Source organism: Antedon bifida, chromosome 11 (assembly GCF_963402885.1).
Source record: "Antedon bifida chromosome 11, ecAntBifi1.1, whole genome shotgun sequence".
NCBI classification, from domain to species: Eukaryota; Metazoa; Echinodermata; class Crinoidea; order Comatulida; family Antedonidae; genus Antedon; species Antedon bifida.
In genome coordinates this window covers 6,013,995-6,030,997 of record NC_136236.1, presented here as the reverse complement: position 1 = coordinate 6,030,997, position 17,003 = coordinate 6,013,995, and the positions used below count along the sequence as shown (strand labels likewise).

Genomic DNA, 17,003 nt, shown 5'->3' with positions numbered 1-17,003 from the left:
ATTTAATCATAGTTGAATGTAGTCGTAATGAATTTGCCTGTGAAAGCGGGGAGTGTATCTCACTTAGCAAGATGTGTGATAATGTCCCGTATGATTGTGCAGATAATTCTGATGAAGAATGTCAAAGTAAGAACTATTCGTAAGCCTGTTAATTTTTCTAAATGGTTATCTATATAATATCTATTCATAATGTAATGAATTCACTTCTTCTTGCCACGAACTAATACATTTTTAAATGCGGGCATAGCTTTAAAAGCATTCGCCAAATAATATTCTTAATTGTATTTATATTCTCATTACCAACAGGATTTTATTAGATACAAATTGTGGATGAAATTGTAGGCAAACTAGAGGCTACAATGTATATATTTAATTTATATTTTAGATAAAGAATGTGATGATTTGTTGCAACTTTTGAACAATCTGACCTCAACATGTGGTGAACTTCAACAACTTAACGGCTTTCCAAACGTGGAAGGTTCCCAAAACCTATTTAGTTTTAGATTAACTTCTCCAGAGGCTACGAATATAATAACAGGGGTACGTATAATATGTATTACCTTCATTAAAAACAAAACAGATTTAGAATCCACAGAAAGAATTTAATTAAATACATTTTATCAGCTGAATAAACTTGTTCCCCTGTATCTATTGTTTTTTAGAGACAATATGTGTTATAGTTATATTACTTTGAGCAAAATTATGGATTACAAAATATTTACATAATAATGTACCTTAATTTTAAATGAAATTCAACAAGAAGCTCATTGTCTGGAATAAATGACTTTTTGGTTAAATATTATTGTTAAAACAACAGAATGACATATTCACAGTTTGATTTATTCATCAATATTATTCATGTTTTTGTTTTTTAATAAAGCATCTCGATAGATAAAAATATCAAAATTTCAATATATAGTACATGAATGAAAGTGATTTAAATTTAGTTTAAAGCTATCACAACACTTCTTTTGTTTCATAGATTGAACTTAATATATCTGCATTTATTGGGAACGAGATTACAGAAAACGGAACACTGTTTGTAGCCTTACTTTCATCTGATCTGTCTATCGTTGACATTCCAGTTATTCATTTCAGGGTAAGAAAACACTATTCTTAATAATACCACAATTATGTATGCATAATAAAGAATTACTTTTACTTAAAAAATGTAACATTATGAATTGATCATAAATATTATATAAATGTATACGAAAACAAATTCATAGCCAAATACAAACATAGTAATGGGCATAATATCCTTAAAATTTCTGATACGTACAGTAATATAATTCAAAGAGCTGGATAGGCATGGTAGATGAATATAAATATTTGTAAATTGGTCATGATTCAACTATTGATGTCATCATTTTGATTATTAATACAAGTTAAAAAATGTTTATCTAAGAAAAACAGTATTAGAATAATTCTTATAATTACTTTCTTGTTTTATAATCGTTGTTTATGACATACTTTAAACGGTAGGTAATTGACGTTTACCTCATAACAAATATATTTCAGGTATATCTCAAAGATGAAGAAACATTCTTCGAAACAAACCTAGCTGATATCCAAAATTTTGAACAATATGACCAACAGCTAGTTTCGTTATCCTTTCTTCCTGATAGCGATACAGAACACAAATTACTTTCACCGATCACTTGTTTGAGTCAAGATGGACACTCTTGCGTAACTCTCACCATTAGGTCATTTATATCAGACTGTAAGGATGTATGTATTGATAGATATGCAGAATGGTTACGAGCAAGCAAAGATATATACAATTGTCAGATGACTTTAATAGATAGTGTTATTGACGAGTTGTATGGAAAATGTATCGGTATGTAGAAAACGCAATTACTATTTTGAATTATGTGTTTTGTTGTTCTAACTTTTTATCGTTATCAAATCATATAACTATAAGATTATTAAATAGGAAATAGTTGCACCAATCATTACGTCAATCAGTAGTTTGGACCGAACGTTAAATTACAGAAAATAAAATAAAGTCTCGATATTAAACAGAACGGTTTATACTGTGTTTATACGCATACGTAAATTAATATTTTTTAGTCTATCATTCGATAAGAAATCTCCCTATTCTGAGAATATAACGAGTTAACGCCATTTCCTTCTGGTTTGCCCAGTACACAAATTAAAAGTAAACGTTACAGTAATCTCAAAACCAAACATCCCGATATGTCAAAAACCACTCCAGTCATTATTACACTACAAAAGTCTTGTTTTTCTCAAGGCAGGAACAGTAGTTGGGAGATGGTACCATATTGACATCAAATCCCACTTAGCACAACAAAATATTGTATTGTTTGGGAATTAATTATTAGTATCGTTTCTCTCTTTCTTTTTATACTTCTTCATTAACCTTTCTATCCATTGACCTAATCAAGTTCCCACCATGGAACATAAAGGCGCGTTAAACTCGGACCAAGTTTCCTGGATTAAATAAATGAATGAATTATTGAATTATTAATTATATTTATGCAGTGAATATAATAATTCATTAACTGACTTATGACTGTCTTAACTGTAAAGGAGTTAAATTATTGTTAACATTTATTACATTTTTTTACAGATAACAGTGCAAGAAATCCTTGTAGAAATGGAGGCATTGTTTTTCAGCCTTATGAAACGATTTTTGAAATTCAAACTGTAACCGATGACTTTTATTGCGCATGTCCACCTGGTTTCAGAGGTCCAACTTGTACAGGAGAAATTGGTTTGTTACTTTTACATTTGATATTTATTAAATGTGTATGCATTGTTGTGAAAACCTACGCCGCCACACAGATTGCCAATAATAAACCAGAGAAACATTGATAATAATTAAATATCCTGCCATTATAATTAGATTTTTTATTTGTTAAATGAAATATCTAAAACGTTTGTAATTTTTTTTAGGATTATAATTTATAGAACTATTATCAGCTATAGATATTGTCATGCAATTGCTTTTTGGTTTTTGACAAGTTCTTTTACTTCTTTTTCTGATCCCAGAAACAGTTCTTATTTAATGTTACCATATAAGTTATTGTAATTAATGTATGTTAGTTTTTATTTCATGAAATGTTTCTAAATAAATGATGTTGTTGACAATATTATAAAATAATGAGGTTTTCATGGAAAAGTTAACAATCAAATTATAATGTTACTCTTCATAATCAAAGCCATGCAAAATAGAACAGCATTAGTAACTGTTTTTGTACACAGGAACAACAGCGTTATTGAAATCCTGTATTCATTTTAATTTAAAATTGTTTATCTTTTGAATTGATTCTAAAAAGTATTCTGCATAATATTCTACAATCTTTATGACTTTTTCATGTAGCTGATGTATTTTAAATTGCACTTTTTACAACTTTTGCAATTTTACAGTTCTGCCCTTTCAGTAGCGATTTATTTTTTTATCTTGTTTTTAAATATTTGATTTAATTTCTTGTTATAGTAAAATGTACTCACAATGAATTAAACTGTGAAAGTGGCGAGTGTATCTCACTTAGCAAGATGTGTGATAATGTGCCGTATGACTGTGCAGATAACTCAGATGAACCAGACGAATGTCAAAGTAAGAACTATTCATAAGCTTGTTTAGGTTTTCTATTTTAACGGTTTTATTTATTCTAGTGTGTAGGTTATCAAACTCTGACATTACCTATGAATGAACTCCTTTTGTTACGAACTATTACATTTTCATAGCGGTCTTTAAAAGCATTCTCCAAGTAAAGCTATATATATATATATATTCTCATTATCAATATAATTTTATTATATACAAAATGTGGATGTTAGTGTAGAGAGCAAACTCTCGTCCAATGCATTCATGAAATATGGCTAACGCATATATTTTATTTTATATTTAAGATAAAGAATGTGACGATTTGTTGCAACTTTTATACAATATGACAGAAACATGCGGTGAACTTCACCAACTTTACGGCTTTCCGAAGTTGGGAGGTTCGAAAAATCTATTTAGTTTTAGACTTGATTTCCCAGAGGCTAATAACATAATAGCAAGGGTACGTACATAATCAATTTAATTAACTTGACTTAAGTCAACATCAACATTTATTACTAGAGATTACAAAGTGCAAGTGAGTTCTCCAAGCAGATCTATAACCATAGACCTACAAATATTCTCTAAAAAACATTTAAGCGGCGGCTCTAGCCTACTTGAAGATAGAGGGGAAGGAAGTTACAATCTATGCCGAACAATTCCCTCATGATAATCTGTACAGTCGCGAAGTCCTATACATTAGTAGCACAACGTGTTTTGATGTCGCAGGGCCCTCCTGAAAGCATTTCGATTACATTTATGTTGTTTTTTTTTATGTTCTGTGAAATAGTTTTCTTTATTTTGTTTAGAAAAGGTGATAACTACAATAAAACTGCAAAATGGGCTGCAATTTACCTGTTAAGTTTCTTTAATAAAAACATGTTTTGATTCATAGATCGGAGTTAATTTATCTGCGTACATTGGGAACGAGATTGCAGAAGACGGAACACTGTTTGTAGCCTTACTTTCATCTGATCCGACAGTCATTATCATTCCAGTTATTCATTTCAAGGTAAGAAAAATTATTATCATAATATTATTCTTAATTATTAGTTATGCTTAAACAATTGTGTATTCATAATAAAGAAGTACTTTCTCCAAATTGCTTTAAACTAAAGAATACATAATGTATTCAATTGCGACTAAGGTAAAGATGGTAAGTAAGTAAGTAGTAATAATAATATATTTCATCCCTTGTTTATATATTAACACTTTAAAGAGAAAAGATACTGTAACTCCGACTAATAAAATCTTGATGATGATCATTACATATTGATATTTTTTCATATTGGTAGTTTTAAACATTGATATATGTATTATAAAAAGTGAAAATTAAAATTAATAAAATAAACAAATCATGAACCAAACATAAATAACAAATTAGCAATTAACAGAACACGCATGGGAAAAGTTTGACCTGGAAAAAGTTTGAAATATTAAATCATAAGTTTGTTTTATATTATTATAAAACTTATTAGTGGACTCTCTGATTACAGATTGAAACTTGGTTTTCTTTTTAATACCAGAAAGAAGTCTTTCTTCTGTCATAATCATTGTTTATGGAATATTCAACATTTTAGGTACTTTCGTTTACATCATAACAAATAATTTCAGGTATATCTCAAAGACGATGAAACGTTCTTCGAAAAAAACCTGACTGATCTCCACAATTTCGAACAAAATGGCCAGCTTGTTTCGTTATCCTTTCTTCCTGATAGCGGTACAAAACACAAATTACTTTCACCGATCACTTGTTTGAGTCAATATGAACAATCTTGCGTAACTCTCACCATAAGATCATTTATATCAGACTGTAAGGATGTATGTATTGATAGATATGCAGAATGGATACGAGCAAGCGAAGATAAATACAATTGTGAGATTACTTCAATCAATAGTGTTATTGACGAGTTGTATGGCAAGTGCATCGGTATGTAGGAAATTAAATTATTATTTTGAATTGTGTGTTCTTGTATTTATTTTTAATTTGAACTTGTAATCGTTATCAAATCATAATTATTAATTCTTTACCATTCTGATATTGTGAAATACGAAGAATTAGTATAGATAATTGTTCTAATAGCAGCACAGCCTAATTAATATTATTAATGCATTATGAATATGTAATAAGTACAAATATTGCATCGTATTTTTTTTAAATACTATTGCATATTATCATTATCTTTTACAATTTAGTTGCACCAACTATTACGTCAGTCAGTAGTTCAATGAACATCAATTCAGAAGAAAGTGTTACATTGTATTGTGTAGCGTCTGGAATTCCAGCAGCGATTGTTCAATGGGGGAAATTCACTGACGCAGATAAATACGTACCAGTTACAGAGCCATCTACCAGACAAGCAGTTTACGAACTAATGGATTTTTCAGCAACGTAGGCCTAATTTGTTTTTATTATTATCTTGAACATCCTCATTTTTCTTTGATTCGTCTTTCGATCGGTCTTTTTAGTATATGAATCATGCAATACAGAAAATATAAAAACCTAACCACAACTTAAAATTGTCTTTTTTTTTTCTCGGATCTTATTTTAAAAAATGTGTGTTTTTGTATTATAGATATGCCTGCCGTGTTTGGAATATCGCAGGTACAATAATCAGTGAGACTGTAGTTATTTCATTAGAAGGTAAAGAGCAAACATAAATACTATACAAATTCCTACCTTGCAATGTATACTTAAACCACTCAATCACATCTGATCTTTATTCACATTGTCTGCTCCAATTCCACTGAATGCATGTCATAGTTATTGTTTTCTCCAGTAAAATTGCTTTCTGCTCTTTCTTTTTATATTAAAGAGCGTTTCATAGTTTTTTCTTCAAAAGAGGCATAACAGTTAATTCTATGTTGCCAGACTTGTATAAACTTTTTTTATTGTACTTTTTTTTCCCAATTGGCCTTTTTCTTTGCTTAAATCATTTTCTATCACTGAATAATTTTTGTATAAAATTGCGTTTACAGTACATTTTATTAAGGTTAACCTAGTTTCTTTTGTACATAATAACTGTATTCCCTTTATATCCTTTTAGATGCATCATGTACGGTTAATCATGCGTCAATTCGGGATAGTTCAAAGTCGAAGCAAACATGTTACAACAGTACTATAACAAATATCACACCTACACGTAATCCACGTGATTCTGGAGGGCAGTATTACAAAGACACTTTTGTTCAAGGATCCGTTCTGTACAGTATGTCATTTTCCTCTTCCAACTTTGACATTGGTAATGGATCTTACTCCAATTCCAGCTCAACAAACTATAATTACGTCATAATTTCCATAGAATTCACCATGTTGAATCAAAATACAGGTGTAACCGTTTACTTTCAAACGTTTAACGATATAATAATTAGTCCTGAAAAAGAAAGCTTTCAAATTGACTTGATGTTTGATCAACCAATCAAAATTAAAAGCACATCTACGTATGAGATTACACTAAATAGTCATTCTCATCTTCCCGTTCAATTTTCTGATGAGGCGATTTCAATTAATGGAGTTACTTGTAAAAACGACTCACCAGAGTGTTTGCTATTTCTAAGTGAATGGAACATTCAGGCGAATGCTGGCTGCAGTCAAACAGATGTGGAAATTACAGCCCTTGAAATTTGCGTTGGAGAGTTTGTTAAAGGTATAGTATTAGTAAAGCTATGTAAATCTGTATTGTACATGTACATTATGACATTGAAAAAGTTATTAATATTGGAATTGAGATAACCCCCACCTTGCTATACAGACCTGCAAGTAAGTCCCATTTTCAGTAAAAAGAATCACCTGGCTACAGGCTTAGGATTGTTCTTCAGAACATTCCAGTACTTATATTTTACATTTTCTTTAACTGCGGATTTTTGTTTACGTATTAAGTCTTTTTTCCAGATTGTAATGCTATTTTATTTATATAGTTTTAGAAAGTTGCTTCATTATCTTTATGTTTAGATCCTCGTGTAGTTCGTAACCCCGAATCACGTGCTGTTGATATTGGTATGACAGTTATGTTGGAATGCATTATAGAAAATGTGGAGTTTTATGAATGGTATAAAAACGGCGACCGTATCCCCAATGCTAACAATCCTACTTACAGTGTGCAGCTAGATAAAGGCCAGAGTCAGGGTGACTATACTTGTTTTGGATCTAGATCTCAAGATAAAAAAGATGCAGCATCAAACCTTGCCACCGTACTCATAACAGGTGGGTCACTTTTCATTGTCATGTCATTACCACATAGTCCAAGAGAAGTTTATGTTTCAGAGCCATAGAAAAATGTGATATATGTTTTTCAAACTTGAATACAAATGTTATTGATATTTATGTTATTATTTAATAAGTGTTAAAAATGTTTTTTTATTGTATTTTTTAGGTTTGTCTACTTTTAGAGTAAATGTTACATTCAATATTTTATTCAACGAAGACTATACGAACAGAGAAAGTGCGGCATTCAACAATTTTACAAATGAATTGCAGAAATCTGTAAGTATTACTAAAATTATCAAACCCTGAAATGATGAATTTACAAATGTTTACATTGAGTAGTAAACATAGTGGTTACAAGTGCTATTACCTAGAATAAACACTAATCGATACGAATCAGAGAATCCCTTTAAAAACTGGCCCTGTGAATAATTTCAATCCTTTCAACGGGGGTCGAAGGGTGGGGGTGAGTTGTTGTTTAATTTAAATTTGTTTGAAAAATACGTATTTGCCTAAACTGTGTTTGTGAGCTTACACGTGATTACACGTATGAAACGCCATATGGGCCAAAATATGTATCTTTGTACTAATAATAATTCAAAACGCTAGACTAACAATTTTGTAAACGGAAAGAATTCTACAAAATAGGCCTACAACATTTTACACCAAAAAAAGAACATAGAATAAAATACTTTTATTTCAGTTGTCTGCAAATATACCGCAAGTTTCTGAAATTTTTGTTATGAGCCTGAAATCTGGAAGTGTTATTACAGTGATGGAATTATACATCAACCAAGGTCAAAATGCTTCCACATACAGTACCATGATAAATGATTCTCTCACTTTGTTACCTGGGTTTTTCACAGACTCTGAATCTATCAATGTAATAAGTATATGTAAGTTTTTAAATGATTTTTCCTAATAATGATTATAAATAAATCCACATAATTTATGAATCAATCAATGATAAATTGTGCGTAATGTCAGAACTCGGCTGAAATTGTTTTTCAAACAATGCATTTTTTCTTGATATCATCCTATATTCACCACAATGAGACAGACTTTCTCAATCGTACTTCTTTGATATCATAAAATGATCATATGGAAAAAAAAATTTTATATTCAGTTTATTATTGCTTTTTATACAGCATCCTGCATTGGAGAAGACTTGATAATTAATGGCATTCTCTACAGTTTTCCAGATGTTTCTCTTGGTGTAACTGCAGATTCAATACAAGATTGCCTCCTATATTCTCACGAAGGTAAGTTTAAATATAAATTATATTGAGACTTCAGTTCTTATAAATTACCTTATGTTTACTTAAAAAGATTACGAATCGAGATTACGATTAAGAAACAGAATAAAGTCAAACGTTTCCCTTAGTGACACAATTCTCTTAAAATGTTGACATTGCTAGCAAAATTTAGGCTACTAAAGTGTTCACAAATAACTTTTCTCATAATTGTATTTTTTTATGTTTTCACAGATACAACTGTTCCTCTTGCAATACGACACTGTGATGGAAATTTCATATCAGGAGCTGAATGGGACAATGTCATAATCACAGACTGTGACATTAAAAATAGTAGACTAGACGAGGTATCTAATTTACTGTGATATTTTGGGAAATCCTTTGTGGAAATAGTTTTTTTTTTTAAGTATATTACATTAACATTGATTCAACTTTTCTTTTCTGTTTTCCAGATTGAAGTTACAGAAGATAATGTTTTTGTAATAGCGGACGCTCTTGCCGACTTTACACATGATACACCAGTTATGGATGAGAAGTCTGTTGAGTCAGTTGCAAACATTTTAGAGGATATTGTTAATCTTGAGAATCCAGATGAAAGGGTAAGTATATGCTCGTTTTATTATCAAACAGCTGTTGAATTATGCACAACCTCAATATGAAAAGTATTTAGTTATTGGTAAAATGGTCAAGGTTTTATCAAAAACTTGTTTTTATGACATTTACCATTTAGGTAGTTTTAACACGTATCGCAAATCAAGCTCTACTTGATTGACTTATTCTTCTTTTTATCGAATCCACTATTGTGGTGGTGTTAGGATTAGTTCGCTGGGGTAGGGCGAAGTCATGGTATTTCTAGCTTATTATTGTTAACTGGCTACACCTAGAGCAGATTTTTCGGTCATGTTAAATTTCAAAAGCTAATATGGAACATATAATGTGCAAATTTAAACTTTAACCATGTGAATATTCATGTAATTATGAATTAATTAATTTATATTAGTTAATACAAATGATGTTTGTTTGGACATACATTTAATGATTATTTACAGATAACCTCAAACGTGGTTGAAGTTGTTGATAACATAATTCATTCTGGTATGCTGAATTTATCAATGAGAGAAACAGCATCGTCTTTTGTGACGTCATTAGAAAGACAACTTGCAACAGTGGCAGCAGCAGGCATGAACTTCACCAGTGTACAACCGCATGTTGGCGTGATGACTTTGGCAGTAAGCGTAGATTCTCTTGTGAACGGGCTAGCTTATGTAGCTTTGTCTGATGGCGATTCACTCAAAAACATTTTGGAATCAGTCGATGTAGACATATATTATGAGAATGTTCCTCCCTTTAATAATGTAGGAGCTTCAATCAGTCTTCCGCCTGAGATCGCCTTACTTAGTCAGGCTCAACTGGGCATAGATGAGATCCGATTATATTTTACGGTTTACCAGAATAGTTCTTTATTTATTTCCAACAACTTGGTTATCAAGAAGTCTGGAGAAGGTTTTAAGCGCCATGTTGGCAGTCAGATCATTTCAGCTTCAATAGAGGCGGTCATGGTTGATGGACTTGTCACACCTATAAAATTGGCTTTCTTACCACGGCATGTAAGTAACTAAGTTAAACTATTTCATGTAGAAAGCATTTATATAAGATTGAGACTAGGTTGTGTACATAATAGAAAATATAAAAGTTTCTGTAAAAATCTCTGGTTGAGTTCAAAGATATTTCGACATTCCATTTGTTTGTGTTAATATTTATTTAACATAATAATTATTTTTACATAATAATATTGTTGTTTATATTATTGTAGGAAATTATCAATAACAATACAGAATGTGTTTTCTGGGATTTTTCACTTGATGATGGAGTAGGTGATTGGTCAAGCGAAGGATGTGAGTTAAATGAAACAACAGACGGTCGGGTTGTATGCTTATGTGACCATCTTACCAACTTTGCCATTCTTGTCGTAAGTCATTTTTTTTATCTTTTTTAGTTTTTGTTAATGGCATTTTGTTACAACCGCTAATGTAGACAACCTAGTAGAACAATCCACCGCTAATATAGACACAGACACATCTGCTGTCGGCTGCTTTTGGCAATTTGTAAGATTTAATTTGTTTAGCTAGATACCCACATCACTAAAAAAAACATGTAAGTTATGTACTGGCTGATCTATGCACCTTAAATTGCTGGTAAACGGAAGCAGTGATGTGGGTTCGATTGGTCTTATTTTTTATTCGGTTTTTGTCAAATTTATCAATTGTATTTAGGTTTAAGGTTAATTTGTTTCATGGTTTTTCACAAGCGCCTTGAGCTCTTTAGTGGATATGTGCGCTGTATAAATCTTATTATTATTATTATTATTATTATTATTATTAAAACCTCCAGCTAATGTAGTGTTTCTATATTAGCTGGATGTTTTACTACATTCTACATTAGCGTTGGATTGTTCTATATTAACGGTTGTTTCGACATTAGCTGGCATTTTCTACAGTGGTTGTAACAGCATTCTTTAACTTTAAAAATGTCATTAGGGTTGGTGAACTAAATACGCCGACTTCTTTCCAAAATACGTCAACTCTAAATTATTAAAACAAATACGCGAATTGTCCATAATACATCAATTTAATATGACTATTTTCCATGCTGTTTTTATAACTGGCTGTTTTTATAACTGGTTGTTTAGGCCTATTTTGATAGGTAAATTGGTCTGGTATATTGCTCTATCGTGCATTGTACAGACTTGATTACATTATTAATGTATAAGCCATATTTACGACTGAAGTTAATTTAGACATACCTACTGTATGAGAATCTTAACGTATTGCTGTACTAGCTGTGAGTACTGTTTACAGCCCAATGAATTCAAATCAATTGAAACGCAGTGTTGTTAATGTGTTATGCATAACCAAACTATAAATTCATCATTCGTGCTTTATGGGCCTTCTTATTATTTTTGTTACATAAATATTGAAACGGTGCTCATATTCGTAACATGACCTCATAATCGCGTCGAGCAACAACTTGGTTATCAAGAAGTCTGGAGAAGGTTTTAAGCGCCATGTTGGCAGTCAGATCATTTCAGCTTCAGTACTGTCATGGTTGATGGACTTGTCACGCCACATTGGCGAAAGTTCCGTATTTGTTAGTGATTCGAAATGAGCACTGTTTCAATAATTTGACAGTATGATTTATCTATATAATTTACACAGTGCTACGCAACACAATTGATTTACATATATCTAATATTATGTTTACAGGACTATTATGAACCCCAAGAGACTTACAATGCCTTATCTATTATCAGTCTTATTGGATGTATCGTTTCTGTTGTCAGTTTGGTGGCAACAATTGCTACATACCTGTACTTTAAGTAAGTAAAAAAATAGTATAAAACAATGAGAAGAAAACAATAAATTACAATATTCCAATAACATTGACATTTTTATGTAGTAAAGTTTAACTCGACATAAACATAGGCTTATGTGGGGTTAAACCAGCTCAATATAATGCATAGAAAATACAACTTTAACCAACTTAATTAACCTTTCATCTAAAATGATCTCATTTAATGATACCTTTCTATTATGTATAAGCCTGTACTGCTCTCTTTTGTAATTATGAACATGTAATAAGTTTATTTTATTCATTTTTCATTCTGGGTTTCTTTGTGACACTGTGTAAAAATATAACGATATAAACATGGCCGCCTATAGACGATGTGTCATAATGCCATAGAGTATAATAAACACTGTGTCGGCTATGGTACTAACATAAATTATTTTTTGCAGACAATTTCGAAGTAAACGTCCACAGAAAATCCTCATAAACCTGTCGCTATCTTTGCTTCTCCTCTACCTCGTGTTTGCAATTGGCATCAAGCAGACAGGTCATAAAACTGGATGCATCGCTGTGGCAGCGCTGATTCATTACTTTGGATTGGCCTCTGTTTTCTGGATGACAATCGAAGCTGTAAACATGTACCTAATGTTCGTCAAAGTCATCCACAGTGAAATTAGATATTTTATGCTCAAAGTTTGTGTAGCAGGTTACGGTAAATATATTACATTCCATTATTGCCCATAGGCCTACCCAACAGTGAGCGTATTAGTTCGCACTACAGACGCAACGCAAGGACGACGAAGACGCAACGCAAGCGATGCATTGAGTTCGAATATTCCAATCCATTGTAATTGATCGAATCACTTTACGTCCTTGTGTTGAATCTCTATTATAGAATAAGCAAACATCGATAAACATTCGTTTTCAGTGGCAATAAATAATTCTAATATTTTTGCAGGAAAAAAGGATTTGTTGTAGTTGTTTGTGACGTACTTTCTTTTTACTTTCGGGAACGAATCATTCCATGAGAGATAGGCCTACTAATAACCTGTATTTCCGTGCGACAAATGTTATAAAAGGCACCATCCTGGTCTTTGTTAGTTTTCATGTCTGTTCCATCACTCTCGGTACATTTTTATTCAAGTGTTTCTATGCTAATGACCTTCTGTTTTCACGACACGCCATGAGCTTATGATGGCGCTAGTTACAATCAGTTACGCATGATTAAATACTGATAAATGACGTAATGACTCAACAACTACACAGCTGTTTGATTCGAAAATTTATTTTGCGCACGGTCAGAAATATAATATAATTTACGTTAGAAAATAAATTTAGTGACGTGTTGTTGTTTATTCACGATATCTTCTTTTCTTAAATCTGATATAATTTATAGCCTAGAACTAATTTAATGTATCCTTAACAATTGTTTTCAGGAATTCCTTTGATAATTGTTGCTGTTTGTCTTGGAATTGATGCTGATGACTACGCGGCTGAAGATTAGTAAGTAACAGATCAGTTTCAAAGCGTTTGTTGATAAAGTTATAAATTAAGCATTTAAAAACTGAGAGTAAAAAATAACCCAGGTAGCTAAGAAAGCCGTGTTTTATATTGAGTATAAAGTCTATTTTTCTTCATGTATTTAAATGAAGGCGGAGGGGTTGACCCCTCTCTTGATTTTAATATGTATCTTCTGTAAACTATTTTCAACGTCGTATTGTCCTAATTATTTGTAATTATTTCGTAAAAACTATATAAAATACCATGGATTAAGGAATAACAAACTGAAACTTATCCAAAGCTTGTTGTTTTTTTCAAAAAAATAAATAATGTATTTTTATGGTAAGACAAACTTTTGTTTAGCTAAAAGACATCGTCTGGTCATATTTTTAAAATTATTCCTTTTTTTCAGTTGTTTTATTTCTTCAGGGAATATTCGGAACTTTGGCTTCATTTTGATCATTGGTGTTCTTATGATGTTCAATTACGTGGTGTTCATTTTAGTAATGCGTAAATTGATTTGCCGACGAAAGATTGGCAACAAAGTTGAGAAAAGAGAGGAAGTGATTAAACACCTCCAGAATGCTTTCGCAGTTTCTGTCCTTCTAGGCCTAACATGGGTCTTTGGATTCCTCGCAATCGATGCAGATTCGACCTCTCGCGATGTGTTTCAGTGGCTGTTCTCTCTGTTTAACTCGCTGCAAGGGCTCTTTATTTTTCTTTTCTTCTGCGTACGCCAGAAGGATATTCGTGACGCGTGGAAGTCAATTTTCAAAGAAAGTGACAAAAGCAAGAATGTTAAAAATACCACGGATAGCGGTAGTAGCAAGGTTAAGGATGATAACGTTGAAATGAAATACAATGGAGATACTAAACTAACCATTTAGATCAAGTGAAAATGTTATTTACTCTCCTACATGCCTATTACTAACTAGTACTAGCCTATCATATAATATAAGCTATGATATCTGGGCTACGTTATCTTGTACGTTACTTTTCAGTAACGTCGTTTAAAATACTTTGTCAATAAAGTTATGCCTGATTGGGTACGATAGATACATTAAAATCAATAATATTAATAGTTACGCAGAAATTATATATTATATTATAACATTTCATCATTTTAGTAGGAACATAATAGCCTATTACTATGTCCCATAATGGGTTTGTCAGTTTCTAGAAATCTGAATATAAGCATCAATCTAATCCAAGTGACTACGCATTATCAAATAATAATCAGTTCACACGTATTTCTTTTCATTTTAATCGGAATTACAAGTAGCCTTAATGTTTAGTATTATTAGTTGTATTAGTTTAAATTTGTTTCTGTATTTTTATTCATTTTAAAACACGAGGGTACTCCAATTATAGAGACCGAATGCATTTTATATATTATAATAATGTAAATACGCGGTATATGTGTACACAGTTTATTCAATACAATATATAGAATATATATAGAATTAAAACAATCAGAAAAAAGCCTATATATCACAGAAATAAAGTAGGCCTATATTGTTGATATCGGTCAGTCTTCCAATTTGAAAGTGCTTTTAAACTATGTCATAAATTTGAACATTATATCAAATGCTTCCAAGTTATACTATTGACAAATCCAGAGTCGATTTGTATTAATAAAAACGATGGAAGTCAAGTGTTATATTTCCCATCAAAGTAGAATATGCCTAATTTAAATAATTGAATCTATGTTATATCAACTTTGAGTCATCATATTAAGTGCTTCTAAACTATTATCAAGTCGATTAGACCAATATAGATGGGAGAAGGAGATGGGGGCTGTATCATTGTCAAAGTTTAGTTAGGCCTAATTTATTTATTTTGTAATAATACGTTCACAGAGGAAGGGTAGTAGATTTTCAAATTATGTTAACTAATATTATGTTTAAGTAACTACATAAAGTAAATATAATATAACTGATTTAAAATAACTGACAAAAATAGCAAATAATCAGTTTGTTTTGTTTGTGATGTGATATGTGAATGTGATATGTCCATATATTGACATGATGATGTCATATCACTACGATATTTGGGTATATAACTACCATTGTTTGGGCACATCACACTTTTTTTGTCAAACTGGTTTGATACTGATTAAAAATTATCTGGTTTTATTGTACATGAATTAGTAGTTCTTTTTTTAATTAGTTTAATTCACCCCACACTCAAACCCCCCCCCCCCTCCCCCACAACAGATACCCAGACAGCAACCAGCCTTCTTATTTACAAATCATTGCACCTAAATCATTAATTGATTTATTTTGCTACTAGAGGTCACAGAAAGAGGCAGAGAGAGCACAAAAAATATGATTTGCATGTAGGCTTACCAGGGACAGTCGCTGCCCTTATAAGAGGATTTATCCTGAGAGGTTTTCCTTTCAAACATTAAACAAAACTACTTCTGCCATAATTGATACAAAGGGTTAAACTACTAAAATGAAAAAAAAAATGATCGAGAATTGAACCTACAAAAACCACTAGCCTAGCCGCAGTACCACACCACTAAGCCAGCCAACCAGTCGGGAAAATTGGTGTTTGTACATGAGGTTATAAAAATTTGCATGCATGAGCGAGTTTCAATTGACCAATCAATTGTGTTGATTCTGAATCAATCTGCCGGAATCCTAACCACTTTGTATAAAGTTTACGGTACACCACGTATGTAATTATGAAATGCATTATTGGCGTTTCATACACGAGATGTTTTGAGCGGCGTGTTTAAATCATGGAGATAGCAACAAACTTGTAAGATTCCCCTTGAAACTCCACTCCAATTAGCCTAAAATATGTCTTAGATTCAGTTGCTTGGACTTTGTGTGTATTATGTGTTGTGGCAAGTTTGAAACAGGTAAGGTTTAGGTACATTTTTTAGAGTGCTGTACATTGAGTTATAGGAAGGAGGCCATGATATTTGGATTGTGTCGGCGGCATATCCATTACTAAACTGCACTGTAGGCTTTCACAGTACGTACGTATCATGACAGTTATCACGCTAAATTAGATTATTTTGCAAAATTAGGTTCCAATCTCAATTATCAACTAAATGTAACTACTGTACCGTATGTTTTGGTGTACAAGTCTCAAATGTTAAGACGCACCCGTAAATGGG

At 31.6% G+C, this 17,003-nt stretch overlaps 1 protein-coding gene across 1 annotated transcript; it reads left to right on the top strand.

The window, feature by feature from the left end:
- Window positions 1–5,390: 5,390 nt before the first annotated feature.
- LOC144856231 (uncharacterized) lies at window positions 5,391–15,429 on the top strand. Its single transcript, XM_078714180.1, has 16 exons — window positions 5,391–5,484; window positions 5,768–5,963; window positions 6,148–6,215; window positions 6,619–7,218; window positions 7,524–7,775; window positions 7,945–8,054; window positions 8,479–8,671; window positions 8,924–9,037; window positions 9,263–9,375; window positions 9,481–9,627; window positions 10,078–10,635; window positions 10,842–10,997; window positions 12,292–12,404; window positions 12,823–13,085; window positions 13,810–13,876; window positions 14,286–15,429. Exons 1-16 carry the CDS (start codon window positions 5,391–5,393, stop codon window positions 14,758–14,760), a joined length of 3,519 nt encoding a protein of 1,172 aa, XP_078570306.1. The 3' UTR covers window positions 14,761–15,429.
- The last annotated feature ends 1,574 nt before the right edge of the window (window positions 15,430–17,003 follow it).